General features: G+C 40.9%; 1 protein-coding gene across 2 annotated transcripts in view; it reads left to right on the forward strand.

Moving 5' to 3' along the window:
• Positions 1-272: 272 nt before the first annotated feature.
• The window catches only part of SGPP2 (sphingosine-1-phosphate phosphatase 2), a gene marked incomplete at its 5' end in the record, with an annotated part of 110,025 nt that continues 89,823 nt past the window's right edge, over positions 273-20,474 (forward strand). Inside the window, one exon of one of the 2 annotated variants that reach the window (XM_081262181.1) lies at positions 273-491. In XM_081262181.1, the coding sequence (XP_081118307.1) occupies positions 273-491 (219 nt within the window). The remainder of the gene's footprint in view (positions 492-20,474) is intronic. The other variant, XM_081262182.1, reaches the window with a different exon arrangement.

A 20,474-nucleotide genomic window follows, 5' to 3' on the forward strand; every position in this document is an offset into this window, starting at 1 on the left:
CCCAGTCGCTAGCTAGCCAGCCCTGGAGAAGGAAAGCTAGACTGTGCTGTCGCCCTTACAGCTGGGGCGTGTCTTGCGCAAGGTGAAGGCGGACACCTGGGCTCAGGCGCGCCAAGTGCGGGCGCTAGGACCCGGGCGGCGCACCTGTTGGGTGGCGGGGGCCCCGCCCGCCCTGCGCCGGGGTCGGGGTGTGAGCGACCGGAGCGCGGAAGGAGGTGACGGCCCTACCAGGCTGCGGCGACTGCCGGGCGGCGAGGGCGGCCCGGTGCACGATGGCAGAGCTGCTGTGGAGCCTGCAGGATTCCCAGATAGTCGCCCGCTTCCAGCGCCGCTGCGGGCTCTTTCCGGCGCCGGATGAGGGCCCCCAGGAGAACGGCGCGGGTCCCCCGGAGGATGCGACGCGCTGCTCCGAGGTCGGGCACCGCCGGGCGGCCAGCGTCAAGGGCGGCGCGGAGCCGCCCAATGGGCTGCGGAGAGCGGCGGCGCCGCAGGTAACCGCGGGCAGGTGCTCGCCCGGGAGGGAGGAGGGGGCAGCCGCTCTGCAGCCTGCGGACGTGCAGGTCCAGGCGACTCGGCGACGTGGGGACAGGCGTGCCCTAAACCAGCCCGGTGGAGAGAGCGCCGTCCCTCGAGGCTCCTGGGGTCCGGCGGTCGTGGGTGGAGGGGGTGGCCTTGGGGGTCCAGCCACCGGGATGCCATCCTCTAACCCTGCCAGGTGGCCACCAAGTCTTTTCAGACTTAAATCGCTCAGAGCCTTTAAAGGCGGTCTACTTAGAGGCTTTCCATTTTAATGAATACATTCACGTTCTTGTACGTTCTACCGAATCTGTCGGAGTTACTTAATTGAAGGAGTGGGGATGTCCTTGGCACTTCCCGGGAGAATTCCCAGGGAACTCTGAGTTGCCGCCCATCCCCCTCCCCTGTCCGCGCAAATGCGGGTGTTGTGGGGCTCAGTTGTCTTACGGTGCGGCTCTGCCGACTCTCGGGACAGAGCTCGGGTTTCCATACTGCTCCTAAAGAGATTTAAGACCTCTGACAACACCTCCCTCTCGCCCCCTTCTGCCTGGTGGGTCTTTTATTAACCGGCACCGATGGCTTTTCACAGATGCTTTGGGGAGAGACGCTCGCGCCGCGCTCTCCTCTAGGCGTCCTGAGTGTGGTTATACAACCACTGCAGCTTTGGGGAAACCAGCCTGTGTCGTCGTCGCAGTGCACAGAGACTCCAGGCAGAGGGACAGACAGGCTGCAGACAGCTGCAGGGGGTGGGTGCCTGTCTACCCTGGCACCTGCAGACACTGACCTTTTGCTAGGCAAAATAACAAGTGTGGCAATTGAGAACAGTAATTCCTTTTTCTTTTTTCTTTTTAAAAAGCCACATTTTTTTTTCTTCCTAGAAGTTTCTGGTGACAAGAAAGCAGCATGTCTTCATGTATAGATGTCTAGATTTAGTAAGTGAGGAATTATGAAGAACCTTGATATGAACCTGAATATGAATAGGCTTTGAATTATAGAATTCATTTGGGAGGGTGGAGGTGGATTGTGTGTTCCATTACAGAAAAATCCACCTCTATAATATTTTATCTCCTTTTATAGTCCTTTCTTTGTCCTATGTGAAGTTCCAGGAACTTTTAGTTGAGTTTGCTGACCCCTCCCTTTCCTCTTGTGGTGTCTTAAAGGGGGAATAGCCAGAAGAAGTGTTTTTCATTGACATTTTCTGTGCACACACACCTTCACACTCACACCCACAGGTAGATGTGTAGACTGCTTTCTATTGCTCTCTTCTCACACTTCTACCCAGTTTCTTGAATTCAGGAAGCTGAAAAGAGTGCATTTTTTCAATAGTGTTTTTCAAACTGTTTTCCACATTACCCTTGGTAAGGTAACCTGAAATTCTGGAGATGCGCTGTCTTCCCCTTTAAAAGCAAGCCAAGTGGACTTCTTGCCTCTTTGCTGCTAGTGCCTTAGGTGGCTGGTAAGCCCAGGGGTAGGCTTGCCCTTCCCCGCCAACACAGCACCTCACTCACACAGCAGATTGTGAAGAAGCAAGACAGAACCCAAAATCAAGATAAGAAATCCCTGTACTTGGTGAGAGTGGGGGGAAAATTAACTCAAGAGTATTTGATAAGGGAGAGGTTAATAAATGTTCTTAAAAGTGGATCAGTTTCAAGTGACTTGAGAAGATTAATACTTTACTAGGGACACACAGGAAGTTCCCAAAAAGAAATGATTATGTGCCTGTCCCTGGATACATAATAGGATTTTTAAAAGGGCAATTGAGAAGACTCTTTCCTATCAACCATGACTCCCCCTCTGCCTTGGGCCAAATGAAAAAAAAAGGTTGTCCCAGAATCTAGAAGGCAACCCAAAGACATCCATTTAATACCCTGCAAACAAAAGTAAACTTTCCTTCACTTCAATAATTTTAGACCTCCATGAATCTAATTTACCTTCCACATTTTCTGTTTTTATTTAAGTCCTTAACACTGCACAAATATGGAATGATTAAAGACTTCCTCTATAAATTCTTGTAACACCACACACTGCTAGTTTAAAAATTAACTATGTCTCTTACAAACTAGTGCTGGGCTGGGCTTGCACAGACCTGTTGTTGAATATTGAACTGGGATTTAGGGATTGCCCCAGTAAATATGAGTTCTGAAAGATTAGGTGACTTGGGACTTCCCGGTTTTCTACACAGCCAGGGAAAGCCAGATCTTTTGAATTCCAACTCTGAGCTTCTTCCTACTGTGCAGCTTCTAACACAGCACCTCACTGTGACTGATGTACTGTGGAGGTATGAGCTGTGAGTCCTGGCTGGGGCAGGGTAGAGATCAGGTAGAATGAGAAGGTATTGTTTGCAGTTTGCAAAGGTAGCCAATTCTCAAGATTAACCATCCGAGGGCATTCTTGGTAGTCACCTTGAGAAGCAGGGTCCTGAGTAAGAGACACAGAACCTAGAACTTGCTGGGGAGGGCAAAGACCCTTAAGAGATTGTGTTGATTTGTTCTGGGGTCACGTCAACCTTGGATGCAATGTCATTTTGATTTCTAATGTCTTTGCTTACCCTGCCACAGTCTGGCTGGGCACAATTCGGGAGCCACTTGTCAAAAGAAACAAACTTTATTTTTAGAACACACACACCAAACCACACAGCTCCTCAAGAAAAACCTTCAGAGCCCAACTGCCACCACTGGCTTCCCACTTGCCTCTCCACCTCCCCCACTCCTCCTGCTCTTGAGGCTGATTGGCTGGGTCAAGTGGGCAGAGCCAAAAAAAAAGTCCCCCAATGAGCAGCTCCGTGGTCTGAAAGGGCGGGGAAACACCCCAATGAGCATCACCGCAGAGGAGCCAATCAGTTGGCAGCTAGAAGTTTGCTGGGGCTGCTGTGAGCCAATCATCAGCTGGCAGCTGGCAGTTTGCTGGCAGCTGGAAGTTTGCTGGGGCCCCTTCGGCTGTGGCTCTCAACATCTCCCCTTCTCTGTTTAAACAACAAACATGTGGCTTAGGGACGGTGCCTGCCTTAGGTTGTCCAATAGTACATATGGTCCTTACCTGTTATCGGATGAGCTGATCTCAAGGCGTCAGCCTCCTGTCTTAGGTTGGTACCATTGCAATTGGATCTTACCTGTCATTGACTACTGGTCCAGCATACAACCACACCTGTGGATAGGTCTTTGTACCAGTGTGGGGGGGTGAGGTTCTTTGCCTCACCTCTGTTGGCCCCCAAATTTTAGCTGAACGACCATGACAAGCAGAAGGGAGGAAGATACACCAAGCCAATTGACAGCTCCTTTTGGAAAAATTGTACCACCAATGACACCATCAGCAAAAATACCCCAACACTACCACAAGTTGCTGCACCAACAGATAGTTCACAATGCATACAGGTGAGTTCACAATGCATACAAGTGATACATAGTCCAGGCAAGTTCTGCAAGCAGTTCAGTGATGGCTATTGCAGAAGCTGTAGATTGGTTTTATCTTTGTCTTCACCGGCACTGGGATGAAGATAGGAATTCTGGCAATAATGGCTAAAGAAAAAATTATGTAACATTCCAGAAGGCACTAAAAGGAAACAATTTTCTTAACAATTTACATTATCTTGAACAGAATTATTAAATATAATGAAAAGGAAAGGTGAAAGTAAACAAACAGATCTGTTAACCTCCTTTTTTGTTCACATATTAAAACAATCCTCAACAGCTGTTTACCCAATTTAAATTAAACCATTTAAATCACGTGAATAAAAAAAATATTTGGATCCATTTTTTCATGAGCGCTCACCATATATGATATACGGACATACGTACATACAAACATACAACATAAAACACAAGTGTGCACACAACACATAACATAATAGTAAAGGCCTTATAACTTTTTACAGGTGAAATCTCCATTGCAATGTTTAAAAACTCTATAGTCAAAAAATAGAACTGATCAGCAAAACATTAACCTAGGTCTGTATGAGCTCAAAAAACAAAATAGAACTTCATGATGTGGGAAAGGCCCCTTGGGCTGTGGCTCTCAACATTACCCAAAGCAGTTGTACTTAGTGAGACTCTCCTGTGTTTCCCCCATCATTATATTAGATGAAATATGATCTTTCCAAGTCTCACTCTACTCAATAAATACTTGTTTGCTAACTGCTCAGCCATAGTTCTAAAATTGGGTTGGGGAGGGAATCAAGGGTAAGTTGCCTTTTCAAAGTCTTTGCATTCTCATGAAATATTTGGGCCCCTCCAAGTCTGTTGGTCTACAAAAATCCCTCCCTTGAAATTACTGACTTGCTAAAGAGCAAAGAATACATTCTGCAAAGAAAGAGACTCTGCCTCTGCTTCTGTCTCTGTATCATTTGTATTTCTCTGGGCCTCAGTTTTAGCATCTGCAAAATGAACAGTGAAAGAGGACCATAGTAATGTGGCTATATTGCCACGTAGAGGAGCTTTAAAAGCAAAACAAACAAGCAGTGTCGAGTGTCCAGGTTAGAAGTGATACCCAGAAAAGCTGGCAAACAGGTAAGAAGCTCTGTATTCTCTATCCTGGGACCCACCCACTTCAGTGTGTGTGTGTGGGGGGGGGAGTGGCTGGAGGCAATTGTCACAGCAGCTGTGATGTTTTGGCTTCACTGTAACTAAATTTGCCAAAAGATCAAACTACAAATTTTGATTGCCTATAATCTGATGTTTGAAATGGTAAATGAGCCACTCTGGGGAAAATGTGCATTTGATCTTTTTTTTTTGCTCTAGTCACAGATACCTTCATTATTTAGAGGAGAAAACTTGGGGAAACACAAATAAAAAGCTTAATTTATGCCCATGTGCCACTGCCCAGAGACAGTCACCTGGGAAACATTCAACCTGATTTGTGATGGCTTAGTATTACTCCATTACCTGGACAGCCTATATAATTGGCCTATTGCTGGGACTTTAGATTGTTTCCAATCTAAACAAATTGTTTCCAATTTTTGCACTAAAAATAATAACATCTTTATAAAAGATGTTATTTTATAACACGTCTTTCCACCTGTTTTGGTTATTTCCCAATTTAAATTTCCAGACAGGGCATTGCTGAATGAAGAATATGCATATGTTTTGTCTTCTAATAAACATTGCCACATTTTCCCAAAGGAAGAGTGTACCAGGATAAAAATCTATAAGCAGATTGTTACAGGTTTTCCACAGTCTTCCCAGTCTTCAGTTATTCATACGTTCTCTAATCTTTGGAGAAATAGGCCACTTTTACTTGTTTCTCATTTTTGCTTCCTTCATTTACAACCAATATTTATTGTTCAACTATTATGTTTCTGGCATAGTTGTTAGTCTCAGAGATACAAAGATAAAGAAAATGTAGTTCCTGCCTTAGAGAACCCCAAATAAAATGTTACAACACACAAAATACTAGAAGCTGAGTGTGGTGGTGTGGCCTGTAATCACATCTACTGGGAAGGCTAAGGCGGGAGGATCATAAGTTCAAAGTTAACCGCAGCCACTTAGTGAAACTCTATCTCAAAATCCATACTGGGGTTGTAATTCAGTAGTAAAGTACCCCCAGGGTTTAATCCCCAGTTCCAAAATAAATAAATAAGTAAATAAAATATAAAAAATAAATTAAAAATTTAAAAAAGAAACATACATTGTATTCTACCTATAGGGAGGCCACACATGGCTCTCTATTTCTTAAATGTAGACTGAACAAGGTGCCTTCCAAAGAATACAATATGAAAAGGGGAGGGGCAAATAATTTCATGATGTATGCACTTGATAGACATTACCCTGGTGATCAAGGTTGACATCAATAGTGAAAGTCATATTGATAGTATGCTCTCTTGATGCAAATTGAAATGATATGTTCCTGATTCATACTGAGAGGCATTCTACAGAATTCTGCCAGTACTTTTCAAAGCTGACAAGGTCATCAGAAATAAGGAAAGTGAGAAATTGTCACAGCCAAGAGGAGCTTCAGGAGACGTGATGGCTGAATGTCATCTGGACAGACTGGGAACAACAACAAAATGCTCATGAGGTCAAAACTAGGGACATTTGTATAAGGTGTGGACTTTAGTTAACAATAATGTATCAGTTTTGAAACAAATATACCATATTAATATAAGATGTTAATAATAGGGGTAACTGTAGAATATATGGGAAGAATATGGGTCACGTGGAAATTTGACACCATCTTCTAAATTTTTCTGTAAATCTAAATCTGTTCTGAAAAGCACACTCTATTGAAAGGTATATAAGAGGACACTCTATTGAAAGTTATATACAAGAGGAACTAATCAAAGGCAGTCCAAATAGCAGATCACTTACAAATATGCAAAAAGGGTGGGAGAAATCGTCATGGGAGGATGGTACATCCTGGAGAAAGCAACTTCAGCCTCCATGTTCAAGGAGAGGGAAGAGGGTCCTGGTAACCCCAGACCTCGAGAGATCTGAGGTCAGAGAGGTGCCCTTGACAGGAGCCAAGACCTAGAGTAGAAAAAGATGGACCTGGGATGTCCCTCCAGTGTAGAGTGCTTGCCTAGCATGTGCACAACTCTGGGTTTAATCTCCATCACCACTGCCTCCCCCCACATAAAAGACGTGGAGAAAGGTAACCATAAAGAGCAATGAGGGACGTACATCTCAAACTCCTGCCGTGTGCCCCTTTCTCACCTCCTGCCAGTGCCCCCCTTTGGCCAAATTCTATCCGAAGACAGGGAGCTTGGGCGTTGGGTTGATGCAGTCCATAAAGGTGAACACCCTGCCTTCCCGGAAAGGTACCGGTAGACCTGGGAAGGTAAATAGAGACACCCCAGCACAGGCTGCATAGAGAACCCGTGTGGTAAGCTGGCTGTCATGCTGGGCGAGAGCCAGAGTTTTAGGCTGAAGCCTTAACGTGGATCTCTGCAGAGTTTGGACTTCATCCCATGGACAGGGTATGACAAACCAGTTTCATCCCTCCAGCCAATCAGAATTGGCAACTTAGAGCTCTGTGTGTGTCTCTGTGGGGAAGAGGGTGGGATTGGGGGGGGATGCCTGTGTGGGGATTTACAGGGCCTTGAGTGAATCCTTTAAGACAGTGATGTTAGAAACAGCAGCAAAGACACAAAATCAAGCTTTAGTGTCAGTTTCGGGTTCTTCATGTTACTTTGAGTGTCTCTCTCATACAGTGAGCCCTTAGGAGGAAAGATACCACAACTGGCTTCTTAAGATGTCAGTTGCCATCTTTTGAATAATGGAACTTCATTTTTATGGGTACAGGCTGATTTGATTAGGGATCAGTCCTTGAGTCAAAGCAGTTTTCCACAGGTGGGAAAGCATCCTGCACAATGGCCTGGCATGAGATCATCCATCTGGGATCTGCAGTTTGGATAGTGACTAAGACAATCGCATTGTTCCTACAGGGAGTCAGAAAGCAAGATCCAGACATAAGGACATAAAAGGTAGATGCTGATGAACCTCAGAAAAAAAAAAAGTGGGAGGTCACTGAACAGGAGGCTTGAGCCAGAAAAAAACAACAGGGACACGGAAACCAGGGGTAGAGAGGAAAGTAGAGAGTGCACAGCATGGCACAGGCAGATGGGAACATTCCCAGTGCAGAGAGGAGCTGAGACTTGAGTATGGTGGATTCCAGTTCTGAGCATGAGTTGCTAGAGGAACAGTTGAGTTTTGAAATAGAATGGCTCAGGGGGAGCCTGGCATGGGCACAATAGCATGCCTCTGTAATCTCAGCTAGTTGGGAGGCTGAGAAAGGAGGACCACAAGTTGGAGGCCAGCCTGGGCAATGTAGTCAATCTCTGTCTCATATCAACAACAACAAAAATATCAATGCTTAGGAGGACCTTTGGAAAGGTAACTGGCCATGTGGCATCTGGCATTGTGCCTTACTTTTTGAGGACTTATCTAACAACCACCCTCCCACCCCCACACTGAAAGTAACCTTTGAAGGTCTCCACATGAAACCAGAATATGCTGATTTCTATTACTTTTAAGGATTTGCACATATTTTCAATTAGATCATTATTTCTGTGACCTCTATTGAGCTGGGAAATGGTGGGAGGTTCAAAATGGTAGAATAACGTGGAGAGTGGGCGGGTCCCTCTGCTCACCTGTGTAGCCACAGGCCTACCGTGTGCTTGGAACAGGGCAGGTACATAATACTACCTAATGAACAGAAGAACAAGAGCTATGTGAAACTTTCCCTTTCCCTGTTTGGCATAGATATCACCTGCTCCTCTGACGATGGGGTTCTGGGAGCTGATTTTTATCCCTGAACACTTTACCTGTCTTCTTTTAGCTTGATAACTGTTTTCAGTGTTGACTCCTTTTAATCCAGCAACAATAAAAGGTTTTGATTAATGAATAACTTTCTCATTGCTCTGCTTTCTTCTTTTGAACACTACGAAGGAAAGTACAGGCATTGCTAAAAAGTCACTTGATGGTGAAACAGCTATTGAATTAAAAATGTGGCTAAATCACCATGTTTTAGCTGGCTATTGACAGCAAGCCTAGGCTAACGTTAACTCTCTTGACTTGGAATTAAGATGTCAAACTGGGGAGTGATATTGGCCACATTATATGGTTATGTAGTGCGTATATATGAATATGTACAATAAATCCTATCAGCATGTACAACTATAATGCACCATTTAAAAAATGGGGAGAAAAAAAATAAAAAAATAAAAAATGGGGAGAAAAACACAAAGATGTTAAGACCTTCACTTTTTCAAAGAACACTTGCACTTCTGTTGCGATAGATATTATTAAATGATTAAATCCTTTGTTGCCCTGATAAGGAGGACATCCTGAGAAAGGCACTCCTGCATTTTATGTAGCACAAAGCTTTCCTGGGAGAAAAGCACTGCTCTGGTTTCCAGGCAACACGTTTAGAGTGCTCCTGTCGATGTTAGGAGTCTATGAAAATGCTGAAATTTGGGGCATCCACTGGTCTTTGATGTTCTTCTCACCTGGTGAGATACACTCCGCATGTTGAGAAAAATGAAACTTTGAAAAAAAACTCCAGTCAGGATCATGGTTCACATTTTCGTCTTCTCATCTTGCTTCAGACATGGAATGGACTAATAGAGACAGTGTGTTAAAAACAGTGTGTGTGGGGGAAATCCTTGAGCTTGGGGCCGGATTAGATAGAAAGGAAAGGGGTGAACCACTTAGGATCTGGGGTTGGGAAAGGAACCAATGGCTTCCTTGAACCACTTCAAATAATAGCCCCCCCCACACACACACACGTTTTCACTCACACATTTATACTTCTGATTTATTTATTTATTTTTGAGATAGGGTCTTGCTAAGTTGCAAAGGTTGCCTTAAACTCACCATCCCCCTGCCTCAGCTGTCCATGTTACCGAGATGACAGGCCTAGGTCACAGGGACCTTTTAGATATTTTTCATTTAAAAACAAAACACCAGGATCATTGTTGCTTTAAATAAAGCTATTTATTTAGTAATTCTGTCTTTACAAGAAACATTCTTTCTGTAATATCTGGGTAGGTTTTGTTTTCTTTAAATGGCAAAAAAAATATGATTTCTGTAGAATTTTATGGAAAACAGCAGATCACAGTAAATCCCCAGGATGTGGGGAAAGAAAATAATGGTGAGAAATTTCCTGGGGATAATGTGTTGGTAGCTGCAAGGCCAGGGCTTAATTGGTGGAGAAAGGCCTTAGGTGAATATTTTCTGGTTGTGGTTTAAAAAACTCATCCTTTCTTACTAAATGACTAGAAAGGTAGCTGTGAAATAGAACATCTCAGATTTTGGTAAAATTGCAACAAAGGAGACTGTTAGAAGTTAGTTGTTCTTTCATTCTGAATTCTGACCTTTTGATGGTTTTTCACTAAGAAGATGCTACATTTTTTTTTAAATAAATATTTAAAATTTTTTCATGGTGCCGGGGATTGAACCCAAGGCCTTGCACATGCTAGGCAAGAGCTGTACCATTTACACTATATCCCAGCCCAATTTCTACAACCTTTAAACATTAAAAGTAATACATGCTTATGTCAGAAATAGTGGCCAGACGTCTGTATCCCCATAGCCAGCACCCAGGTGGAGAAACAGAACAGTCCCAGAGACTCAGAAGGCTCTTATTGGTCTTACCAGTGAATGTCATGCTCACCCCTGCTCACCATGGTTTTTTGCATCTTCTTGAACTCGTGGAGTTAGATAGGATATGTAGCAGTTGTTGTTTGACAATTATGAAGTATATATATATATATTTTTTCTTGGTGCCAGGGATTGAATCCAGAAGCACTTAACCCCTGAGCCACATCCACAGCCTTTTTTATTTTTTATTTTAAGAGAGGGTCTTACTAAGTTGCTTAGGACCTCACTAAGTTACCGAGACTGGCTTTGAACTCATAATCCTCCTGTCTTAGCCTTCCAAGCCTCTGGGATTATAGGTGTATGCCACCATACCTGGCATAAGTATCCCTTTTGCTTTGTATAAATATTTGTGTAATTATGAATAAAAAACAACACCAAGTAGTATCACCTTTAAATTTTTGTAATTTTTCACTTTCTTTTGAAATAACTTTAGGTTTTTTAAATTTTGCAAAGATAGTCAAAAATTCCTGACCTAGTGTTAAAAATTCTTCTAATGTTTGCATCATATGAAACTATAGTATACCATGTGTGGTGGCCCACACTATAATCCCAGCTACTTGGGAGGCTAAGGTAGAAAATTTTAAGTTCAAGGCCAACCTCAATAGCATAGTGAGATCCTGTAAGATAATAGTAGTGAGATCCTGTAAGATAATACTAGTGAGATCCTGTAAGATAACTATCTCATTAAAAAATAAAACCGTATAGTACAGTAATCAAAATAAAGCAATATTATTTAATCTATGGACTTTATTCATATTTTGCCAATTGCCTCTGAGTATCATTTGGCTATTCTGGGTCCTAAGTCAGAATCATAAATGACATTTAGTTGACATGTTCCTCTAGTCCAATGTGGATCAACTCTTTAGTCATTCTTTGCCTTCCCTGACTGACACTTGCAAAGTCCTGGCAAGTTATTTGCATAGAGCCCCTCAGCTTGGGTTTGCCTGTTGTTTCCTCTAAATTGTAGGCAGGTCCTGCATAGTTGGGGATTCACAGGAAGACACTGCATCCTTATTAGTGCATCCTATCAGGAGGCATATAGTGTTGATTTAGTCTATTATCAGTGATTTAAAAAAAATTAGTTGTTGATGGACACAATACCTTTCTTTTTAATTAATTTTTTATTCATTTTTATGCAGTGCTGAGGATCTAACCCAGTGCCTCACATGTGCTAAGCAAGTGCTCTACTACTGAGCCACAACCCTATCCCTTACCAGTGATTTTTAAATACCTTTGAAAAAGTGTTTTCCAGATTACTGTCTTTCTCTTTGTAATCAATACCTATCTTACAGACTGGCATTCTGAAACATTATAAATATCTTTTATTTTCTCTCCATATTTCTACCCAGTAATTTTAGCATCCATTAGTGAAGAGTTCTTCAAAAAAGTAATCTGCCACCTGGTCGCGGTGGTACATGCCTGTAATCCCAGCTACTCAGGAGTCTGAGGCAGCAGGAGTGCAAGTTCAGGGACAGCCTCATCAATTTACAGGGACACTGTCCCAAAAGAAAATTAAAAGGCTAAGCATGTAGCATAGAGGTAGAATATTCCTGAGCTCAACCCCAAGTACAAAAAAAAAAAAAAAAGCAAAAAGCAAAACGTAATCACCAATTTGATACCTACATGAAAGTATTCCATTATTTTAGTTTTGTGGGTTTTTTACCTCTAACAAGGTGATATGTCTTTCTTGTTTAGCAGACACTCATATTACTCTTTTTGTGAATGACCCAGGCATGTACTTTGCCCACGTTTTCCGCTGTGATTTTAGTAAAGTTTTTTGTTGTTTTTATTAGTTTCTATGTTTTTAGTTTGTTCATTTACACATCAGAATCCTTCACTGCGTCTCACTTAGCAAAAGCTTACAACCTTCATATATTTCTAATCTTTCAAGTGGAAAGTATTTGGATTCTGAGGGCGGAAGGGAAAAACAGGCAAGGCACCTCCCTTGCAGCTATCTCTGGATTTAGATAAGCCACACCTGGTGCCCTGTCCTTTCCCCTGTACCTTCCAGGTAAGGGTTATCATTTGTGTCCTGTGATATGCGTGTGCGATGTCAGTAACCTTGGGCAGGGTTTGGGGCTTCTGATAGGGTTGGAGAAAGCACACATTCCCTGTACCCCAAGCCAGAAAGGAGTGTATGTCTAGAGGGTATGAATATATGTCACAGAGTATGATTGTATGATATTGAAACAAGAAAAGAATTAGTTTTGTGGTCCTGCAAAAGGTGGCCAGCAGCTCCTGCATCCTCAGTTGAGTTCTAAGCTTGCTCTAGTCCTCTGGCCTCCTCCAGAGGCCCCAAAGGACTGCCATATCATCTCTTCTTCTCATGCTTACATGCATGATGTCACACGCATCCTCAAATGGACAGAATGGGATGCCTGTCCTCAAAGGTTATTCAGAGTGAATTTCTCAATAACTCTTACTTCTGGAGAGGAGGTGGACTGAGATCCATTGGCCACTTAACCTTGCCTCCATCTAAGCCCATCTGACTCCACATGTCATATTTTATTGTCCCCAAATTTTGCCCCTTAAGGAATCTTGTGACTTTTTTCCAACATAAGGGGTGATACATGATCCAGCCTTCATTTCTTTATCTTACCCCTGACTACCACTGTATGAAGAGAAAGAAGCAGGACTTCCCACTCTGATTCTGAGTACACCCTGGTGCTGGCAGGTACACCTGCATAGATTATAGTGCCTGTAAGAAGTTACAGTTAGGCCCATCAATACAACACAGTCTCTTAGATTTAGAATTATTTGGTAATCAGTGCTTTCTCTTCTCCATCCCAATTGATGCTGGGCTCGGTTGACTCACCAGGTAAATAAATAATCAATCATGGAAAAATGTTACTTTTGAAAAGATAAATTTGTTTATTAAATACTTAAAAGTTAGTATTAAGCACACAATTGTCATGTACTCCACAGTTACACTCCTGGACATTGACCTCAGAGATATGAAAATTTATTCACGTAAAGATCTGTACCTGGTCATCCAGGCAGCTTTATTTGCAATAGCCAAACACTGGAAAGAACCAGAATATCCCTCACTATATGATTAAATAAACTGTGATGCATCCAAACCATGGGATACTATTCAGCTGTAAGAACTGTAGTGATGATCCACCCAATAACCTGGGTGGATTTCAAGGGCATTATGCTGAGTATAAAAAAAAAGAAAAAGAAGAAGGAGAAGAAAAAGACTGATTTTAATCCATCCGAGTTATTGGTACCAAGAAGGTCCGTGCAGCGATACAGTAGTTTATATCTTACATGCAGTGCTGGTACAATGTCAGATCCCTCGTTTTGATATTGTGCTACAGTTTGTAAGATGTAGTCATTTGGAGAAAATGGATGAACAGAATACAGGACATTTAGTACTTGCAACAGCTTATGAATCTATCATTATTTCAAATGACTATTTTAAATCAATACTGCCTTTCAAGGGTTGGTCCTGCTCTTTCCCATAGCGTCTGCTGCAGGCTGTCTTTGTACACTGTGCAGGAAACACAGAAGAGCATCTGGGAGCTTTTCCTCTGATCTGCCTCTCCCAGGGTCATTCTGTCACAGGAGCCTTGGGGCCTAGTTTTGAACGTCCTGCTCACAGGGCTCTGTTTTCTGCCCAGGTGGAACACAGAAGGGTTTGAATGTACAAGGAAAAAAAATGTACATTTGTCATTAGCTTTATTTTGACAATCTTGTTTCATAGCTGGAAGGGATTTATTTATTTATTTTTTAATTATTTGGCATTTCATTTTGTCAAACTGCTTCAATCTGGTATTGCAAATAGGTCAAAGTCACACATTGCATCTTCAGTCTCCTTTCTGCTTATTTTCTTCCTTTGTAGAAAGATGTTCAACGTCATTAACCTTCTTCACCAGCCACAGAACATCTTTGTGGAGCCCAACCGTCCCTGGGAGCTAATGATTACGCCCCTTCTTTAGCCACCAAATCTCTAAAAAATCATCCACAGTCTACACGTCTTCTGCTCTTTCACCTGTGTTCGTTCCCGCCGCTTGGCTTTAGCTGGAGTAGGATGAACTGAGATGAAATAAAACTAGGAGAAAGTGTTTAGCATGAGATAAAAACTTTACAGCTTTCTTTACCCATGTGTAATTTCATTGAGAATAGCTCATTTTTTAAAGTTAGAAATTGTAAAAGAATTCTCTTCTGTTAAACATAAAACTCTGACTGTTCTTTAAACTGTACTCCAAGTTGCAAGGGCAGGGCGAGGGCAGGGGAACCGACTGTCCTCTCACGGTCACTGTCCTGCCCTTGAGGTCAACAGTGTCCATTCCCCAAGTGATGGAATCTGTATGTTAGATTTATGTTCTCCCACACATAGTTCTTATTACCATATATATCATCAATATATAATCATAAAAGGTCTTTCAGCTATATTATAAACAGGGAAAAAATTAATCACAAAATTCAAAAGATGCCAGGAAAGGAGTTAAAATTTCTTGAATTTCTGGACATGGAAACATATGCAATGTATATTGTCCAACCAAAAAAAAAAAAAAGATGTTAAAAAATGAAGTTTATAATATGACCCAAATTTTAAAACTGTATTTAGTATATATTGAAATGTATATTTTTAAAAGAGCCCCAAGAAGTTGAACTAAAGACTGCCAGTGGTTCTCATTGGGTTTAAAATCTGTTATTTTCCTATTTGTGCATATCTGCATTTCCTGCATTTTTAAAAACAATAACAAGATAGTTTTATGTTTAGTGAAAAACTAAAATATTTTTATTCTATAAAGATACTCCTGTGAGCCGGGGCATGGTGGCACCTGCCTATAATCCCAGCAATTTGGGAGGCTGAGGCAGGGTGGTCACGAGTTCAAGAACAGCCTTAGAAGTTTAGCAAGAACTTGTCTCAAAATGAAAAAATAAAATGACTGGGGATGTGACTGAGTGGGTTAGTGCCCTGGGTTAAATCTCCAGTACAGAAAAAAAAAAAAAAAGGCTCATACGAGGACACTTTTTATTTAATTTTGAAGACTATTAGGTAGTCACTAAGATTACTAACATTGTTCCATATTAGAACTTTAAAAAGTTACCATTGATGTCTTTGTAACAAAGTCCCCCACTGTATTGTTTGTGATCCTTACCTTGAGGGAATATTTATCAAAACACATGAATTATTCCAGGAGCTTCCTTAAATGAAACAAAATGGTACCCTAGGTCTTTGCATAAAGACCCCATGAGAAATTATAATACGTCATTTCGTACTTTGTCCAAACCAACACAGAAAATGCCAAAAGCTTGAAATGCATAAAGTTCTTCTGTACTCACAGGAACTTCCTAATGCATTGAAAAATTTTGGCTTTGAAGAGATCTCTTATTTTCTTGGCCCAAAACGTATTCTTCGAGAGTTCAAAAACATCTTAAGAAAAGCAGATGTCGAGTATTATACCATCCCTCTTCCTATTAGTAAATTTGGGGAATTTATTTTTACTTATTTCTTTAAAAGTTGCCTTAGAATATCTCTTTTTTTATTTTATATGTGATATTTTTATTTTATTTTTATTAGTTTATTTTAGCTGTACCTAACACCAGAGTTCATTTTGACAAAATTATACAGACATGGAAGATAATTTGCTCCAGTTCAGTCCCCAGGACTGCTCTTTTCCCTCCCCTTCTCCCTTCCCTCTCTCCTCTCCTCTATTCTGCTGCTCTTTCTTCTATTTATTTAAATACACATTTTAATTAGTGCCTTGTAGATACACATAAATATGAGATTCACTGTGGTATGTTCATATATGTACATAGGAGAGTTTGCTCAGATTCATTCCACCATTCTTCCCATTTCCTGGCCCTTCTCCCTTCCCTTCAGTCTCCTTCCTGTACTCCAGTGATCTCTCTTTCATTTTATTGCAATCCCCACTCCACCACCACCACTGATTTTCCCTTATTTTGAACTAGCTTCCACCTGTCAGGTAAAACAAGCAACCTTTGACTTTCTGGGTTTGGCTTATTTCACTTAGCATGATGGTCTCCAGTGCCATTCATTTATGGGAAAATGCCCTAATTTCTTTCTTCTTTATGCCTGAATAATATTCAATAACTAAATAGATACTTCTGAAAAGAAGAAATGCAAATGTCCAATAAATATATGGAAAAACGGTTTAACGTCTCTAGCAATCAAGGAAATGCAAACTGCAAATCAAAACTACACTGAGATTTCACCTCGTTCTAGTTAAAATGGCAATTATAAAGAATACAAATAATAATAAATGTTGGTGAGGATGTGGGGGGAAAGGTACACTCATACATTGTTGGTAGGACTGCAACCACTCTGGAAAGCAGTATGGAGGGAGATTCCTCAAAGAACTAGGAATGGAACTAACGTAAGACCCAGCTATCCCACCCTTTAGGATGTTTCCAAAAGATCTAAAATCCAGCAGCACAATTCACAATAACTAAGCTGTGGAACCAACCCAGGTGCCCATCAACAGATGAGTATTTCTTTTGGTTGTTATAGGTCATGGTTTTAGTTGTTTGTTACCTGCAGGCCATGTCTTGGGCTTGTTTGAAGAAGGATCTTGGTTCCCCTTCATCTGGTATCAGTGATTGAAGTCAAGTCAAATTCAGTTTGGGTACATCATAACTATCATTTTCACATACTCAATTGGCTCTCAAACGGATGGTATAGGAATTTATCGATTTTATTGCTTAATTAATTAATAAAACAATTACTGCACGGTAAGATGGCACATGCCTATAATCCCAGCTACTTGGGAGGCTGAGGCAGGAACATTAGAGAGACCCTACCCCAAAATAAAATTTAAAAGGGCTGGTAAAGTATCCCCAGGTTCAATCTCCAGTACTTAAAATAAAATAAAATCTGATTCAAAAACTAAAACAAAAGTATTCTCTCTCTCTCTCTCTCTCTCTCTCTCTCTCTATCTCTCTTTCTCTCTCCTGAAAATTCCCACACTATAATCTTTTTTTTCATGTTACTAAAGAAATTTAAAATAATTTGTAGATGATATTTTATATAATTTTATATAATTTTAATTGGAGCTGCATTAAAACTGTAGATTAATTTTGGTATAATTGACCTCTTTATGTTCTGGAGTCGTATCTCTGAACATGGTATGTCTTTTCACTTACCTAAGTTGTAGTTTTGTTTGTTTGTTTATTTTCTCAGTGCCAGGAGTGTATTCAGGTCCTTACATACGATAGGCAAGTGCTCTACCATAGAGCTGCACCCCAACACTCCATTTACCCTTTGTGTGTGCTTTATCATTATACATAAGAGTGGAATCCCCTATGCTATATTTGCATCTGCACTTAGCATACTTTGTTTAATCTCTTCCCCAGCACCTTCCTCTTTCTTCTCTTCTCCCTGCTGTGGATCCACTTGCTGTACTCTACTGATCTCCCTTCTACTATTATTGTCATTATCATCATTATTACTTTATTTTAATTAGTGCATTATAATTATATATCAGTTTTATAATTTTCTCCATCAAAACTACACTGAGATTTCACCTCGTTCTAGTTAAAATGGCAATTATTACTTGCTAAATTTATTCCTAAGATACTTTGTTTTCTGTTACTGTTAAAATAATATTTTGAAATTGCATTTTCTGTTTTCTACTGGTGTGTAGGTATGCAAGTGAATTTTGTGTATTGATTTGACAAACTTGTTAAACCTTTATTCTAACAAGTTGCCTTTGTATTTCTATGAAAGCAATCAAAAAACAAATTTTGTTACTTCCTTTCCAATTCCTATATCTTTCTTATCTTCCATCTTACTCCACAGACAAGGACCTCTGTGTAGTGTTGTGTAGAAGTGGTGTTGGTGAACATTCTTGTTTTTTTTTTATTTTAAGGAAATAATTTTCAAATTCCACCATAGAATATTGCACTTGACATAGATTGTTTCCTTTTACAGCTTGTTTACTGAGAGATATTTTTATGGATTATTATCAAATTTTACTGAATTGCTTTTTGTTTTGTTTTGGTACCTAGAATTGAACTCAGGGGCACTCAACCACATCCCCAGCTCTATTTTTTGTATTTTATTTAGAGACAGTGTCTCACTGAGTAGCTAAGTACCTCACTGTTGCTGAGTCTGGCTTTGAACTCAAGATCCTCCTGACTTAGTCTCCCGAGCAGCTGGGATTACAGGTGAACACCACTGTGGCTGGCCTGAATTCTTTTTTATCTGGTGAAAGAATCATACTTTTTTTTTTTCTCCTTTAATTTTATAAAAGGGTGAGTTAATAGAGGTTTTCTGTTACTAGGCCAACCTTCTACTTTGGGTTTATAGTTTTTGTCTTTATATAGTCAATAGCAATATTTAGTGCTTATAACAGAGGTAAAGATATTACCTAGTAGGTTTTTTGGCCCTAGCACATTTTTAAAAGATCTACTTTCCCTCTTCGTACCCTATTTGGCTTTGTTGGTTATGTTTTTGATAAGCACAGAAAAAAAATCAGACAACTTAACCCTGTAATTCATTTTCATGTATTCATGAACATTGGCCACCAGTATTGTAAACTTTGCTTAAGGATACAAATATCCTTGAACATATATAATACCCTGTTCCTAACTTAACAACTAGACGAGCTTCTTTTGCCTAAGAATCCAAAATGTTAAAAAATAACGTGGTTTCTTTTTGCAATGTGTTTCTGTACTGATATTTGAACTTCAGGATATCTTGCAGTTTTGGATTCACTCTAAAGTAATGGAGTAACATTGGAGGATATGACTCAGAGTACTCCTAGCTACATCCCTCCTCAGCAGCCACTGTTTTATAGTGCTCAGTATTTGGAAGATTGGCACGACAGCACAGCAAGAGTCCATAGCTAGTTCGGAGTGGAGCTTGGCCAAACAAAACCTGAAATGAGAACGATCACATATTGAATAATAGTATTATACTAAGGAACACCTCAGAAGAAATTGTCACATTTGCATGTGGTGACCTTTATGAATCACACTTGAAGATGACATTTTTAGTTGTTCTCCCCTTAAAAATTATCACAATTTTAAAATTGAAAATAAACTACCAATGGTAATTGTCTTGTGAAGTAGAAGTCCTGCACCATGCAGTGAAGGTACACTTGGCTTTGCTTATTGTATTGCTGAAGGAAAGGATTTATGGGAGATCAGCATAGAGAGAAGGAATAACAGTGACTTTCTTTCCCACTTTTTTTCCTTGCTATTTCTTCTTTCTGATAGTTCCTTTGGAGATCTGTATTATGCCAGGAGCAAGTATTGCTATGGTTTGTTTTCCGTTTCTTCTGTTTGTAGACCCTCTGTTCTGGTGTTGTTGGCTGGCTTGTCTGCTGACAAGATGTCGGTGAGCCTTTCATGGCTACTGTTGCCCCTGGCAGTGCACCGTGCCCTGAGCTGTGCTCTGAGCCGTGCTGTGCTCTTGGGGAGGCAGTGGCATGGGCCAAGAGGGTCTTGGCTTCTTAACACTTCGAGCCATGGCACATTCGACACATCACATGACCTCTACCACAGTGGTTTTCTTATCTGTAAAACTGGAGACAACAATACACCTCCTAGAGTTCTGAGGTGGAAATAAGATCACCAGTGGGATGCCAGCACATAGCGCCAGGCATCAGGTAGGTCCTCAGAGGCTATTTCCATGTTCAACTCTTCCATCCTCCCTCCGCCAATACTGTTGCTGGCATCACACATCCCTTACCCCAAATGCTTGCAACAAGAAGTGTTTCAGATCTGGGTTTTTTTTTTTTTTTCAAATTTTGGAATATTTGCATGTCTATAATGATATACATCGGAGACCCAAGTCTAAACACAAAATTCATTTATGTTTCATATACACCTTGTACCTAGAAGCTGAAGTTCATTTCATGCAATATTTTTGGTGTGCCGGTGGTTGGACTG

Source organism: Spermophilus citellus (assembly GCF_964194105.1).
Source record: "Spermophilus citellus genome assembly, chromosome: 11".
NCBI classification, from domain to species: domain Eukaryota; kingdom Metazoa; phylum Chordata; class Mammalia; order Rodentia; family Sciuridae; genus Spermophilus; species Spermophilus citellus.